The sequence below is a fragment of the Rhipicephalus microplus genome, chromosome 2, assembly GCF_043290135.1.
Source record: "Rhipicephalus microplus isolate Deutch F79 chromosome 2, USDA_Rmic, whole genome shotgun sequence".
NCBI lineage: Eukaryota > Metazoa > Arthropoda > Arachnida > Ixodida > Ixodidae > Rhipicephalus > Rhipicephalus microplus.
Window position 1 is genome coordinate 227,651,868 of NC_134701.1, and position 17,051 is coordinate 227,668,918.

Here is a 17,051-nt window from a genome sequence, read left to right on the forward strand (position 1 = left end):
TCGTAAGGCGAAATTCTAACAAATCCTGACTCAGAACACAATTCTAGCCAAGGCGGCAGGCTAATGGCACTGGCAAATTAAGAACGAAGATTTTTGTGGATTGGATCCCAGAATGCTCAAGGTAGAGCGCAGTACATAAAGCTGCGTTAAACGTGGTATATTCGGTTTCGTTATGCTTTATTTCGTGCAATCCATATAATACCTGACACACATAACTTGTGCGCGCAACGATGCCCGATAGTTGTAACGCTAACGCCTGAGAAGAACCTTAAAGGAAGCCAAGTGTGAAGGGATTTAATAAGGAAAAACAAAACTGCAATCGAATTCACGAAGATTCTCTTTCATAATTGCCTCTTCCCGACAGCCAACAAGCTTCCATAATGGTACGTCCAGCATCGCGATTGCTCGAAATAATATCTTAAGAACATTGTTGGCATAGCACGAATTACGAGCTTTGATTCGTATCGTGTAAAGCAGCAGCGAAAGTTACCTCGCTCGTGTCCCAGAAAATTATTATTGCCTTGAGTCATCAAGCCTTTATTTCATATTTCAGTTGTTATTTGACCCTTTATTGAAAGAAAAATGCGAAGAGAGGAAGTCGACACGGGCGTGCAGACGCGCCGTGATCAAACGCTAACGCAGTGAGACGTACGGCGTCGTGGTGTCAGGCGGGTAAAGCGCCACGAGTGGTGTCGTGGGACGTGCTTTCCAGCGGCAGTCAACACAGTACCGCGCACAACAAGCCAGACAGCACGCCACCAACAACAAACCAACCAACCAGCACCGTACTTACGAGAAACGGAACGTACGAACGGACTAGCAAACAAGCGAACTGAACAAACGAGAGCGAAGTGCCCATCAACTGACGTACGCACTCGCCGGCTGTCAGCGTATATACATGCCGGGCCTGAGCCGCAAAAAAAAAAAAAAAATGTGATGCGCTTCTGTTCGTCGCGTAAAGCGTTCCCTCCCAGCCGCAATGGTGCTGACGTCACGGGAGCGTGTTCGCGTGCGGTGGCGATCGGCGAAGCGCACCGCTTTCTTCGGACAGTGGCTGACACGACGAGTGAAACGTACTTATCGACCGCACGCTGGGCGACCTCGGCGAGTTGACCCCGGCTGACGAGCACATTACACGCTCGTTACACTCGGCCAGCCGACGGTATCGTTTACCGTTGACGTCCCGGTGCCTCCGCCACCGATCGTTAACTGGCAAGGTCCTGCCGAGCCAAAGCGTTTCCATCTTATCGTTTCAATTTACTCTCTTAGTCGGACGTTTTCTTGTGTTGCCTAATTAAAGCGTGGCTGTATGCAGAGGCACGTCGTTCGAATGCATAGCGTCGCGCTTCTCGCCCGCAGATCCACGCTGCTTCGCGTGTTTGGACTGACAGGGTATCCGTGCTATTGTGGGTGTCCTTCCAGGCCGCGATTGTTTAATCACGCCTTCTACTCTGTCGTTTTTTTTAAAATCTTGATGTAAACATTCGTAGTACGGAAGTTGGTATCTTAAAGAAAAAAAGAGTTCGCACACTTGTGCAACCTGTAAGAAGGGATGGTAGCTGAACGTGATGGCACCACAGGCAGCTTGTCAGTGACAAGCAGTTCATCCGAAAAGAAAACAAAAAGAGAGAGAGAGAGAACCAAGAAAGACGTCTCGCGAGTTCAATAGTTGACGTTTCTTCATTTGTTGCTGATTAATTTGTCGTACTACAAGCTATTTTGTACGATAACTCTACCAGCTCTCGTTGGTATGCCTGATTCTTCTGTAAGTATTTGATATTGTGCGCTGCTGATTTTTCAGCCCGACTTAATTTAAATTATATGTCAATTTTCTTCTGAAGCGGGGGAAATTTAACCTTGCATATACTGACACTTCGCATTACATTCTTTTCTATTGTTTCCACTTTCGATTTGTCCAACCATAATTCCTGAAAAAAAACAATAGCACACATCTTCATTATCTCATCGTTTGTCACCAGTTTTGTTTTTCATTTTTTGCTTACATACTTTCCTGGTAGGTGACCTTGGTAATGCTGTTCACGCGGAGGTACTTTTACTGTTCTACAGACGCGAATCTCATCTATAGACTAGCTGCATGAGAAACCGAGTCTTCATATTATTATAAAAGCTTCTCCCATCACAGCCAAGTCTTGCAGTGAAATGTGTTAATGCCGGCCGCCAGACAGCATTAACGCATTGCATATCTGCACGGAAGTGGCCTACATTTGCCGTTTAATGCTTATATAAATATAATCATATACATTAGAGTGAAATCATTAGCACTTGCACGGGCTGTTGTAGGAAAGCAACTCCTTGTCACGGCTCTGTTGATAACATCTTCATTGTCTTTTCTTGGACAGCAGCGACACCATTTACAACTCCGCTTTCCTTTCCATTCGAACCTTAAGTCAAACACGGCTTAGTACTGCTGCGAAACAGCATTTACACTGACGCACTGCCGAGTCGTGACTTTCTATGTCATGTTGTTTGCAGCTGTGTGCGCATTTTAGGTTCAGGGGGTATCACACCATCTCAGATTGTGAAGAAGAAGACAGGGAAGAAGAGCTCTGCTCTTCACTTCCGCGTAATTACACCTTACACTCCGAATTTCATGAATCATAAAGTGTGCGTGGCATTCGGAACAAGTGTTGCAGTGAAGGGGAGGGGTAAAGGATACGAGTTCGCTCTTTTTCGAAATGATAAAGAAATAAAAAGAAAGATTTCACGTGTAGATATACCGGCTTGTTTCTCCAGCAGAAAACAAAGGATGCGGAGTGTCGTTTGAAATTCAGCGAACCAACTCGCCAGCCGCGCTCGCCCTTTTACCTTCGCTCTCGGTGCATTAAAAGGAGTTGCCCCCAAGATAGCGCTGTCAGCGAGGAAAACAATGCTTGAGGTCACAGTCGCGGTCGCGAACGCGTACGAGCACGTCTTACGTGACCGCGCGCGTGCGCATAACAGTTCTATAGAGGTGACCAAGACAACAGCTGTTTAAACGAGCCAACGCTAATTGTTCACTAAGGTTGCACGGCGGGCTTGTTGGTTATTCATGTTGTTCGAGGTATAGCGCATCCAGGACGGTACAGAGATGAAGACACAGAACACATACACGGCGCTAACTTTCAACAACGCGGTTGAACAGTTTTCTGTACGGTTTTCTGGTTCTTGCACGCGGTTGTGACGCGCCATGTTTGGATATAAGTATTGCTGTCTCTCGCATTAAACCGCATTGCTGAAAGTTAGCGCCGTGTATGTGTTCTGTGTCTTCTTCTCCGTCCCGTCCTGGATGCGCTATACCTCGAACAACGCGAATTGCTTTGCGGGACGGCGGCGAGTGCGACGGTTGTGCTTTAGCAATTCGGAACGAGCGACCGAGCCGAATGGTGGGACACGCGTTTGCGCTGAGCGATGTAAACTGCTTCCCCCGCTGCATTAATTGCGACCCACTCTTTACACTGGTGCGATGCTAGAGCGCGTATAGGCTTCTGACGGCGAGCGTGCAAGATAACGTGACCTAGGTTCGTCGGGATGAGAGAAGTGGTTGTGCGAATGGGAGAAGGTAACATCCAAAGAGGCAGGTTTTATAGGTGTGCTAAGGAGCAGCAGTGCGAAGAGAGAACGAGGGGCGATGCAGCTTTTCTTGGTTCAGAAGCGAAAGCTCTGGGTTCTTGCCGAGGAAAGGAGACGATGAAACTAGTTTCTCAGTGCGGTCGGATTAACATGTGCGAAAGCGGTGGCGGTGTCGCAAGGAGAGTGGGAGCTGCTTCCGGTACGGCGGCAGCTCAGAATCGCCCTCACCGGCTGCAGTTCCAGAAACAAGCCGAACATTTTCATTGAATTTCGGCCATTAAAAAAAAAAAAGAACGTCGCTCGTCGTGACGTGCGCATCGCTTGTGGAGTTCCTCTTTTCACCACTTGTCCACGATTACGTGTGATGCCGCTTCGAGCGCACGGGCCACTCTGCTGCTTGCTCTATTGTACAGCAACTGGAGTAGGCCAGATATAGGCCTTTGGAGAAACTAAATTTGTTGCCATTTTCGAAGCGCCGACGTCTCCTTTATTTTTTTATTTTTTGACTGACAGTACGGTTGAAAATCTGTGTTTGCATGACTGTCCCCTTACTTGCCCCACTCGTCTTTTTTTTTCTCTTCTAACATCATATTTTCGTCTGGTTTTAAAAATACGTGCTTTGTGCTTTCGCTTCTAATGTCTGCGCTGCTTGAAATGGTATCAGTGGTTGTAAAGGAATTGCAGCCGAGCAACCATACTCGGGACGAGCTTTTTGTGCATCGATATTACGGTTACGCACTTTCCGCAGAAAGTAAAATGATGAGGATGCGTAGTGAGCCACGTGAACAATGATGCCTGAGCTTGTGTTCGCAGCATGAAACGTCAGTGAACATCGGGATAAGAAACACTGGTGCTTCGAAGCTTGGTGGAAAGAAAAAAAAAACCAGACATCCTGGGTATAAAGACTCCGTAGAAGAATCCACTGTGTCTTGCGGCGTCCGGTATAGAGCGAAGCGTTGTTCAATCGGCATCTCATCACAGAAGTGGCATTGACCTTGACTCGCGATTCCAATTTTATTATAATACAACGTGACTATAAGTTCACCTTTCTGTTGCTTGTGCTTCGTCTAATGATCTTTTTTCTTCACTTTTTAAAGATATTGTGGCTGCCGAAACATTCGTTTGAGGAGAAGCGTATGTGTCCATTTCGGCTCACAGGCAGTTGCCCGATATTGCAGGCGTATGCGTTTCTTTGTTTTATTTTTTTGCTGTATGTGATACGTTGTTTTCAGGACGACAGACGCCGAAATGTTATAAATAGCGGCGCTTCGGCGAGAAACGAAGCGCCCTTTTTTTTTCGCCATCGTGGTTTGATCGCGGTCGTCTTAATCTTCATAAAGGCACTCGAGCGCCACCATGCAGTTACAAGACATTTTGATAGAGGCACTGCAGTGTGGCTATCGCATTTCTAATGCTTTCTATGACTGCTGCAGCGCCCGTGATAGAATAGTCGTCGAACAAACAAGGCGTGTGGTGGTATTGGTTAGCGAGACCACGACTGAACGGACATGCGTCTAGTTTTCATTATTTCGAGAGCAGATCGTGCCAGTAGGCACTTTCTTTATAACTCCGCCTTATGTGACAGTTATCGTTATACAGCTTTAGTATCCCTTTGAATTCAATTGGGGCTAAATGAGCGAAGATTCTTGTTCCTTTCGACCGATCAAGGTCCTTACTTTCTTAGGGGACAGCCGCAAGCACAGCAAAGACCCGTCTTGGTGTGCCGCTTTCCATTTAACTACCTCCCGCGTGCGCCTTATGTCGTCAAGCTCAGGATCTTTCTCCCAGGAGTGTGCCCTGCTCGGCACCCGAAGCATCACCGACCCACATACAAGCGCAGCTTCGACGTTGTCGTGTCGGGTCCACACTCATCCACCCACGCGTCCGGGGTGTTTCCACGGTTATGCAGATACGCTGAACAAGCTGCGTACTGTGATTGCCAGTTTCATCATCGTTTATGTTTTGTTTGTCGTGTATAATTAGGATGTATAAAGTTTTCAAAACGCCGACGGGTATGTTATGAGGCGCACGTAACATATTATTCTCCGGGCGCTGGCTTCGAGTGCACTCTTTAACAAAAACAATCTGTATGCAACCAGCCTTGCAGAAAATGTTCAAGTCATCTCGGAGTTACTCCAGGCATAAGTGAGTGTATGTCCGCCTATGTCTATTTCAGGCATTCACGTTTACCCTGATCTTGCACTGCTTCATATCTACTTTTATTAGCGCGGTTCCACGCAAGTGTTTCTCGATATACGAGTCAATAAATAAATAAATAAATAAATAAATAAATAAATAAATAAATAAATAAATAAATAAATAAATAAATAAATAAATATATTTGTACTTGATTTGACTTGTACTTGCTTTGAGATTTCACTTTCAACCCTAAATGACACAATATTGTCACAATAATAAAACAAGCTATGACTACGTGGTTTAAGGATGTGTAAAGGAAAATGATCGTGGGAACCGGGCTTGTGAGCTAGTATGGGGTATTAGTTATTCAAAGTAACAAGTCGACGAACCAAACCGATATCGCGGTGCACCATATCGGCATCTTAACAACTTCCGTTTCGGCACACAGTATATGGCTGGTGCCCTTGGCAACGCTTGCGGCATTATTCCCGAACATTTGTTTCCATGTGTTCTCTATGTTTATTTTGTTTCACGCATTTTCCCCAGAGCCTGCTAAAGATCGGAGTGTACTATACTGAAACGATAGCATCAACTATTCTAGAGCCAGAGTTTGTTTCACTTAACACCCGTACGCTCGCGAAGGTTACATTTCAAAGGCATGACGTCGCTATAGCTACGTGCTAGCAACTGCGTTCAGCGAATCACATGCGTACTGATAGTGCATGCTTTGAAGAGTGCCGAGAGCTTTATAGATAACTGCTGTAATCGATTGCTTGGCCATTTTATACTCAATATTCGATTGTGATTGCTACCCTGAGCTAATAATTAACAGATGCTTCACATCACCGTTTGTACGACACGGTAACAAACCCCACACAGCCAAGCCGCTTGTGGTCTTCGCACACAAGCAGGTATACCGAAATTCAAACGTTAACACCGGTATCTCCAATGAGTCTCGTAACTTTCCGGATACCTCGATTCTCGCGGATGACATAAAATAAGAGACCCTTTCTATAGATATTTACGGTCACCTGAACGTCATCGATAGCAGCCATCCGGGCTCAAAAGAAAGAATAAAGCTTTCAATTTCTCGATGTCGCAAGGAGAGCTGCGAGCGTCAACAAGGAAACAAGTTCGACAAGTAGGTCATCAAGTTCACGATCGCGACATGACGCTCATTTCCCGGCGTGTCTCTCGCTTCAACCCCGCACTATTCCCGACGTGCCCTCTTCTCATTGTTTACGTCAACAGAGATTACGCAGCATTGAAACGCATGCAGCGTTGTTGATGCGTTCGCTTCCTGGCTGGCCTCGGACCGCGCTATCGTTGTCCAGGGAGCGATCGGGACACCCAGCGAAGGGTCGAAACTGGCGCAGCAGCATCGCGTTAATCGTGACCCCCTTCTACGCTGGCGGGCCACGGCGAAGATGCGTATGATTTTGTTCTTATTTCGTGCTCCTCCATCGCCATCCGTACGAGTTTGCTTTCCGGTGCGCGGGCAGCCGGGACAGACACGATATGGTGGAGAGTGTTACAGAGAAACCGCCGATGCGGTGGCGGTGTAACCGTGGAGCCGTTCTCCTTTGCCGCAGACGGGGCTAACAAGCTCTCCCTCTCGTGGTTATACGACCTGTAGAAAAAGGAAAGGGAAACGAGAAAAGTGAACGGAGGACGGTGTTAGAAGGATTGTAATGAGGATAAGGAGTGATGGTTATCCTGAAGCGAAGGGTACAGATGACAGGTATACTTAGTACACACAACCGTGAACGGCCGAGAGAGAGCATGGTCGGACGCGCAAAAGAAACGCTCACCGGAAGATCGCACGAAATTGGAACAGGAAACGAAGCCTTTCCTCCGCGCCAACATTAATTTCTTCTTCTTCTTGTCCCTGTTTCTTCTTCTTTTTCGCTTCTTCTTCGATCGACCATTTTGTTCTCTTCGTATTTACTTCCTGTCTCTGCAACTTTGTGCCGCAACTTTTCGCTCTAGCCGAGGCTACTCAGTAACTGCCGCTGCTGCAGCTTCGAGGCACAAGACGCAATGGATGTATAGTGCGATGCCCGTGGAGGGAAGAACGTAATGACCGTTTTCTGACTGTCACGTTTTTTCACTTTCTCTTTTATAGATATATGTACGCCTTGCGGCACGTCGCGAAGTATCGGTCGGTTAGGTTCGCTGGTGAGCTAAAAATATGCACCGCGTAATAGACGTCGGGATCCTTGTAGGCGGTATAATACGCTGGCGGCACCGTTGTTACGCTTATGTCCGTTTCTCCGGTCACGAGATTACGGGCCGGCGGCAGCGCTGACGATTTGCACATATGTCGCTGTCATGCTTCCGTATCGCTGCTGCCGCATGGCGACACTGTACGACCCGCATGGTTTTTTTTCTGCTTCCTTTCCATTTTTCTTTCATTGTAGTACTATTCCATTCGCCATAATACAAGTCGTTAGTCGAATGTGCAGCAGCACCAGAAGAACTTTCTCGTATGCTCCATTGACTTTCAGGAAAACAGATGTTACACAATGCAATGACAGTTGTGTGATTACAAAGTGCCATCAGTATCTCGTTCATGATTTTTTGATTGATTTTGTGGGGTTTAACGTCCCAAAACCACTATTTGATTATGAGAGACGCCGTAGTGGAGGGATCCGGAAATTTTGACCACCTGGGGTTCTTTAACGTGCACCCAAATCTGAGTACACGGGCCTACAACATTTCCGCCTCCATCGAAATGCAGCCGCCACAGCCGGGATTTGATCCCGCGACCTGCGGGTCAGCAGCCGAGTACCTTAGCCACTAGACCACCGTGGCGGGGCAATCTCGTTCATGTCAACCGTTTCATCAGAATTTCTGTTTGCTCTCGTATTTACGGAGCTGCTGCGTCCCACGCAGCTGTGGAGCAATATGGTTTTTTTTATATCCGGAGAAACCGTTGAGAGAAACGTGAGGTAAAGTTTGCGAAGATAACATACGAAACCTGGTAACTTAGTGCGCTAGCCGACGAAACCGTTCCTGTGTTGACATCTCCGAAAGTGTCAAATGGAATGATGGAACTGATTAGGTATATTTCGGCCATATTAGCAGCTTTAATGATCTTAACTGCGAATTTTGGATATTTTCAGAACTATGGCTTGAGTTTAAGGCAACGCGCCACAACGCCAAGCAGAAACATTAGAATGATATCCTTTTATTCTCGATTGTTCTTTGATTACTGTTTCAATCGTACATCTATCTATCTATCTATCTATCTATCTATCTATCTATCTATCTATCTATCTATCTATCTATCTATCTATCTATCTATCTATCTATCTATCTATCTATCTATCTATCTATCTATCTATCTATCTATCTATCTATCTATCTATCTATCTGTCTGTCTGTCTGTCTGTCTGTCTGTCTGTCTGTCTGTCTGTCTGTCTGTCTGTCTGTCTGTCTGTCTGTCTGTCTGTCTGTCTATCTATCTATCTATCTATCTATCTATCTATCTATCTATCTATCTATCTATCTATCTATCTATCTATCTATCTATCTATCTATCTATCTATCTATCTATCTATCTATCTATCTATCTGTCTGTCTGTCTGTCTGTCTGTCTGTCTGTCTGTCTGTCTGTATATCTATCTATCTATCTATCTATCTATCTATCTATCTATCTATCTATCTATCTATCTATCTATCTATCTATCTATCTATCTATCTATCTATCTATCTATCTATCTATCTATCTATCTATCTATCTATCTATCTATCTATCTATCTATCTATCTATCTATCTATCTATCTATCTATCTATCTATCTATCTGTCTGTCTGTCTGTCTGTCTATCTATCTATCTATCTATCTATCTATCTATCTATCTATCTATCTATCTATCTATCTATCTATCTATCTATCTATCTATCTATCTATCTATCTATCTATCTATCTATAACAATATTAATATTATAATAATGCGCTGAAATAAAAAAAATTAGCAGAAATTACTGAAACGCATTGGTCACTATATATGTATAAAAAAGGCGCCATTCGTTTAAAATGCTCTTGAGAAAGTGTGTCAGTCTATATGTGTATACTGATATTGAACATGACCTTAGCCAGCCGGCGAATGGTAAACATTTAGGAATGATGATAATATGTGGAGTTTAACGTCTTAAAACCACCATATGATTATGAGAGATGCCGTAGTGGAAGGCTCCGGAAATTTCGACCACCTGGGATTCTTTAACATGCACCCAAATGTGAGAACACTTGCCTACAACACTACCACCTCCATCGGAAATGCAGTCGCCGCAGCCGGGATTCGAACCCGCATCCTGTGGGTCAGCAGCCGAGTACCTTAGCCACTAGACCACCGCGGCGGTGCGAGACTACATTGCTGGTAGCTAAGTCGGAGAAAATAGGCCGAGACTGGACTTTGGAGTAATGGTTGTTTGCATAATTTCATGCGTCTTGCTCTTCATTTCAACATTTGATGGCAATTGCAAGTGTTAATGACGACGCACGCTACGACATACCAAGAACAGCAGAGGAATACTTGAACTCGTATTCATTATTGAAGGGCGCTGTTTCTAGGAGAACCGCGACACAAACTAAGACATGTGTTAGACCCACCAAACAGGCACCGTGCTACAGCTACTTTGTACATAGAGCTCCGGCAACATAACATACGTTAAAAGGGGAAGCAGTGGACTACGGAACAAGCGCCACGCGTTTATCTTCAGACGACGCAAATACAACGAAGGTCAAGTATGCCTGGCAACGGAGGAGTGGTCTGCTTTCTCTTCATTGTGTCCCAAGGGACCACAAAGGAGGCGTTTATCCGGTGCAGTAGCCCACATGTTGAAACACATAAAAAAGAGAGCGACGGCCGCTTATAGACCGGCTCTACACACAGTACAGTGACCTCTTGGTCACCGATTGTTACGAGACCGACGAGGGATGACAGAATGCGCCGAGCCTCGGCCGCGTCGGCGGAGCGGAGGTGTATATGTGGAGTAAATCTGCCAAGGGGACGGAGCAGCTTCTTGACTGCGCATAAACTCTATTTTCGTAGTGGCAGTGGCAAGGATGCATAGCCGTTCGTGTTGTCTGGGGTTCGCAGGAGACCAGAGGAATGAAAACCCGGGCACGGGGTTATGTTGGGTCGCTCCTTGAGAAGGAGAGCCCCGCCTGAATATATGCAGTAAGATGGCTATTTTGGAGACAATAGCCGACAGCAGACTAGCACAACATTGACGCATCGTGAAGGAGGTAGACAGATAAGCCGAGGAGCAATCACAATTGTGCTGCTGCTCCTTTCACACGTCTTTCTTTAAAACTTAGAAGGAACAAATAAAGCGATAGTGAGCTTCCCGAAAATTGGTATACCACGCACGTTAAGACACACCTATCTGCTCTCTCTATGTAGCAGAGCTAAAGAGGTAAAAAAGTTTCTGTGGCCTCTAGAGTTAGTTCTTTACAACCTGTCTAAAACAGCAGAGTCGTTTGTGAGGTACACACTAGCGTGCTACAACTTCGCCTAATCATTTGCTGGCCACAACTCGCTGCCGAGATAGTGACCGAAGAACTTACAATGCCATAGAAGTTCCCTAGAAAGAGCTTGTTGGCGATTTCAATTCTTCACTTATTCACACTGGCTAAGTAGTGTGCACAGTACTGCACGGAATTAAAAAATATAGAACAAGAACACCCACGGGAAAGAAAAGTAATAGCCTTGTTTTGAACACGCGTCTATAGCTAGCGCTTGCTTCAATTTGCATATAGCTTTGACTCCTCATTGAGGTTGCTCCGTTGATTGGAGATGGCTGCGATCGCGAAAACGTTTGGTCCCGTGCCCTCATGACTCTAGATTTAACTTACGGCCCCCTTCCTGTCTTGCTTCTCTATCTAAGGGACTCTTCCTGGGAGGCTGTCTTGTTCGACTTGTTCGTCCCGAAGTTGTCGGGCGTTCGGTTATTATTGTCTCCAATTGCCACTGCTAACGAATCTGTGCTGTTTTTTTCTTTTTCAACTTGTCTTGCCTCCCAAAAACAAAGGTGACGATGTTTCTCATGGGCGCGCGCTGGCTTCTTCAATTTCACGGTTGCGAAAAAAAAAATCGCGTAAACGACAAGAACGATAGTACAAGTAAAGGAGCAGCGGCTCGATGAAAATTGCGAATGCAACGGCCTGACCGTAATTGAGAGCGCCCCGCAGCGCGGTGTCGCCGATGTGCCTTTTCCACGTGCGTGCGTGATCGTGAAAAAAAAAAAAAAGAATCACACGCCCCGCCGTCGATTCCTATTCGGGTACTACTCAAAGCTTCGTTTCGTTTTCGAAAGAAGGCAGACGTGCGTTGTGTACAACACGCGGTGAGCCCTCGCGACTTCGGCTATTACAGATGCGCGCTCGGCTTCTGCGTCGGGCCGTCCTTTCTCGCGACCACTTTATTTTCCTGCGGCCTTTGCCTTCGGTGGAGTTCATTGTCCCCGCCACCGTGAAATCTTCGGCGACATTGGATTAGGCGTCTGTCTTCCAACCCACACGTCGTTGCTTCCCGTTTTGTTTTTGCGGTCCCGTAGTGTGCGCTGCGTTATACATGAGCCAGAAAAAAGCAGAAGAAACTGTCCTCCACGCACGCTGAGTTCGTGGTGCTTGTAAGAGGGCGCAGTGTTTATTTTCGCCGTTTTACTCGCGTAGGTGCGTATATAGAAGCGAGGAATAAATGAATGCTTAAACGAGGCAATAGCGACAGGTCAAGATTGTCGCGTGTAAAGTCTAACAGTCCCACTTGAGGAAAAAGACCTTCGCCTGGCTCTTGTGTCGTCGACAGATGTGCAGCCTATTTCAGTGATGCCAGCTGCCTGAATAAACTGAACTGTTAACAAAGGCTGTTAAGCAAGTCTAACCGAGGGAAATAAGACTTGGTTGGCGATAGTATTCGGGCTGCATAAAGGACATCGAGCTCTGTTCGACGAAAGCACACGGGCGTATTAACGACTACTGCCCACACGAAAGCGGCGAAATTTTTGATGTCTCGATGGCTCAAGATTAAAAATAATAATAATATAACCAGCTTGTCACAGCACCGAATGCTCGGTATACATTCTATGAATGCATCAAGGCAGTGCCTTGAAGTGCCAGAAGCGGTGCCAGACACAAGATACGTAAAAGCTGATGCAGCCAAGGAAAAAAGAATAAACTAAAAGAACACCAATCCATTTCATGCAATAATGACTTGCTTCTCACGTCTGCGTAAGAAGATTAGCGGTTCTGCAATAAACGTGAATTTTTGCAGCACCCCTTGGGTACAGTCCGGTACAAATATTTCATGGGCGTGTACAATTATGCGGTCCACCAGCCAACGCACAGAAGCGGTAAAAATTGAATAAAATGCAGATTGCCACATTGTTCCCGGATCTAATTGTTATTCGCCAGCAGCCAAGGCGTCACTTTGACATTTAGCGCGAATGGAGGGTGCCCCGTTTAAGGCACCGCCCCGGCGTAGCACACTGCCTCCCTGCCCTGTGTTCCCAGTCTCAGCAAAACGAATGTGCGTGCGCTTCATTCTGCCTCGAATGGCCCCACACCCTTGCGTTTATCTCTCTTATGGTGTAGTTGCAAGAGGTGCGCAACTGCCGCTGACCGCAGTGCCGGTGCCAGTTCAGAAGTAAAGGAGGTATAAGGTCAGCGCTTGTACCTACGTGGGAAACTTGGAAATCGTCTTAAGTGGCTAACCACAACGCAAGAGTTAAACAGAAAAGCGTGGTACGTGCCCCTTGTGTCAAGTGACCTGAGTCTATGTTTCAAGACTGCCTCGCGAGCGAGGACGACATGTGCGCTACCACGCCCGTTGGAGTACGTGGTGAGTAAGGAACGTGTTTTCCGCGAAAAGAAAGTTTTATTATACGAGAGGGGCGTTTGCTCATTCATGATTTCAATGTAAAGCGCTGTTTTAATATGTATGAGAAAGATCCGGAAAAAGAGCGTTCTACATTTAGTTCCCTCGTATACGAAGAGATTTGCTGAGGAAGAAAGGCTACGCGCCACACTGGCGCCAGTGAGTCCGCGAAAGATTTGTTTTTATTGTTAAACAAACTCACTTATCGTTACTTTTTAAAAACTTTCTTTTCGTCGTTAGTGAAAGCAAAGTGGAAACGAATAAACATGGGAACAAAGATATGATTCAAATCTCTTTTTGACATTATAGATCGAAGTATTTGTCTCAAGGAACCTTAAAGACAGCAGGACAATCAAAATGATTAGCCAGAAACACACAGAACAGGCAGAAAAAAAAAACTTTGCCAAGCCTTATTAAGTATGGCAGAAGTTTGACTGTCGGCAAGGATTCAACACAAGAACAAGGTTAAATAGTTTAATTTACGTCAATTTCAAGCGTTATACCATGACTACGCATACTGTAACGTTCCCGCATTTTATTACTTTTCATCATTCACATTAGCAATACTGCCTCACACGTGAGTTTCTCTCACAACAGTAGCCGGTATTTAAGAGGAAGTGACAAGTTTCAGCATTCTGGTACTTTTTCCCGGTGACACCCATTCGCCAGCTTCACAAGTTGCATGACCGCATGCAATGTGCTTTCATTAAGAGGTAAACTTAAAAATATTTTAAAGCATAAATTTTTAACTAGTACTGCAACACAAACTATTGGTTAAATGAAGAGATCATTATGAAATTTTCTAAAACAACAATGCGACGAAGGAGGCGTGTGTTAACTTTCGATCATGCCACTAACTAAGTCGTATATGCGCGTTGTAGTCTTCATATGCATGTGCAAAAGTCTACCGCCAACTAAACAGGTGGTATAGGTCCCCGGACAGAGCTATAGACTCTGTCTACAAATATAAGTGCAAGTGCGTCATTTCCTGCATGAGTGTGTAAATCTACTGATCGCAAACGGTTTCCCAACTCTGTGCAAGTCTTTCACGAACATATTTGCCATTTACTGAAGATGACTCGCTAAGAACATTTCTAGTAAGTCTTGTAATTGAAAGGAACGCCTGCCTGGACTCTCTAGTTTTTTAATGCGCTTTCTTAATCACATGGTGTATTTCGAGCACCAAAACACGTGCGGTGTTAAGAGGAACAAGGCTCGTATTCGCACACACTAAAACATTTTACACTCGAACTGTCTGGAAGAGAAAATGTCAGCCAGTTTTGACACTGAATATATTAGCAAAATGAACTGCCCAATGACAAAAATACATTTACCAAAAAAAGAATAGATGAATTCTTTCGAAGTTATTAGGTAATGGTACAGATATACACAGGAAACACATTACAAATTTCTACACCTCGAATAGAAAAGGATACAACAAAAAAGTGGCTACTTGAAAGTATTTCCCACCTGTGCAAAAATACCTAATCGCAACACTAGTCCTAGCTAAAGGTAGCGCATTTCCAGTATTCATCCATTTTCTGTAGAGCAGTCAGCACAAGAGCAAACCAGAAAAAAAAACATATTCCTTTCGCACGTATATGTGCCCCATAACATACTACAATCAGTGATCATTTGTAAGCCCTCAACGTTCTGTAAGTGTAACGGAACTCCCCTTAAAAATGTTTAGTCGTATATCTTCCAGATCAAGCTGACTTAAGAGATGTACAGCCTTCATCAATACAGCTTTTAGTCCACGTATCAAGATTAGAGGTAAGAGACATTGCACTAAGGTGCACGATGGCAGTTACTTGTTCAATAAATCATACTTCCTGCGAGAGCGTTCACAGAAACGTCCGGTACCATGCGTGCCTGGGATGGCTTCCCGGCCGTTTGCACAAGTAATCACCTTATTCCGGGTGACTAGTGTCACGAAGTAAATCGTTAGCGATTGCATAATTCATGTGGTCTTAGGGTCTCTTATAAGGGCGTAATTTAGACGAATACACGGACACATTGTCGTTAAGAGATACGCAACGCGGCCACAAAGACACGTGGTGTAGGCGGGGCACAAATAGCAAGTGGGGCGAGCCCAGTGTATACTTACGACATTGTTACTTCGTCTCCCGCGTCGGTTACCGAACGACCACAACCACAACCCCCACCAGCACAATGACTTCGCACAGCCGGCGGTTCTTATGCACGCTTTTCGCGGAGCGTTCCTCTCACACCGAAGGCTAGGTTTTAACTTCGACCACGGCACCCGACCAGCGGTGCTCTGCGAGGCTGTCTTCCGAGATGCTAGTCAGTGGACGATTGCGCCGGGTTAGACAGGGACGTGGGAGGTAATCCTGCGATTCTTGTTACACTCGGCACAGGAGAAAGAAGAACGAAGAATTTCTAACGACCGACGGCGGAATGACGTACACGTCTCCGATGATCTGCTCGCACGACACACACACACACGGATCCTTGCGAAACTGTCTCGTATCTTTGTTTTGCCACTCCTAATCTAGAAGCCACATTCTTTCGTGATCGATGGTATATAGTCTACACTGCGTCTCTTACAAGTCGATGACGACGAAAATGACAGGAAGCACTCGACTTTCCGCGCTGTCTTCACGCAGGAAGACCTAGCGGAGTTTTCCCCGTGTCCAACCTGGTCTTTCCGGAGTGGAGCATCCGGATGGTGCCACAGGTGCGATGGGCCTTCTTTGTCCAAAGGTTTGTTTTTCTGTCGGCACTGTACTGGCACTGGTCTGCGGAAGAACGTTCGACGGAGTTCGAAGCCACCGTTGAAGAAGATTATTGCGTTGTCCACAGACCTCCTCGATGTCTTGAGACACGTCCGTGGGATGACTGGCTTTCGCGGGGAAGTTGATGCCAGTTTTCGCTGGACGTCGTAGTATGCCGCAATTAATGGTCGACGACCTAGCGAGAGGAGGTTGTCTATAGCCTCCGAAACGTACTATTCGCTATCTCTTCTTCCTCCGGCGCAGATCCCGCCGGCTACTGCCGCCTTCGTTCTGCACGGCACGCGATTTGGGCATACTCCGTTAGCTGATTTCAATCGGCTTCTCTCCTCTGGATGAAGCGCGTGCTGCGAGCGTTATTTTTTGCTCTTCCCGCGGCTGAGTCTGGCCCCCATTGCCAGCGCTTGTGTTGGCGCAGACGGGGCGAGGGAAAACCAGGCCACTGGACCTGCCGAGGAAGGCTGGCTCGCGCGCGCTGTGCACGAGAAGGCGAGAGAGAAAGTCTTAAGAGTCTTCTTTGCGTTTTCCTATACGTCCCTTGCATCTCACACTCCCCTTTCCAACACTCGCTCTCTTTAGTCTATGCCTAGTTGTGCGTCTGTGTGTGCATCCTATGTGGCCTGGGTTCGCTAGTTGATCCTCTATGGAGAAGAGGATGGAGACGCTATAGAGAACGGCCCTACGCTCTCTCGCTTACGTTGTAC

General features: G+C 46.0%; 1 protein-coding gene across 2 annotated transcripts in view; it reads right to left on the reverse strand.

The window, feature by feature from the left end:
• The window catches only part of LOC119170332 (salivary peroxidase/catechol oxidase), a 174,102-nt gene that overhangs the window by 61,190 nt on the left and 95,861 nt on the right, over positions 1 to 17,051 (reverse strand). The window contains exon 1 of one of the 2 annotated variants that reach the window (XM_075876845.1): positions 15,702 to 15,725. The exons of the other annotated variant lie outside the window; for it this stretch is intronic. Within the exon in view, the coding sequence (XP_075732960.1) occupies positions 15,702 to 15,706 (5 nt within the window). The 5' untranslated portion in view covers positions 15,707 to 15,725. Of the gene's footprint in view, positions 1 to 15,701; positions 15,726 to 17,051 lie in introns of those variants that run through there. 2 annotated transcript variants of the gene reach the window in all.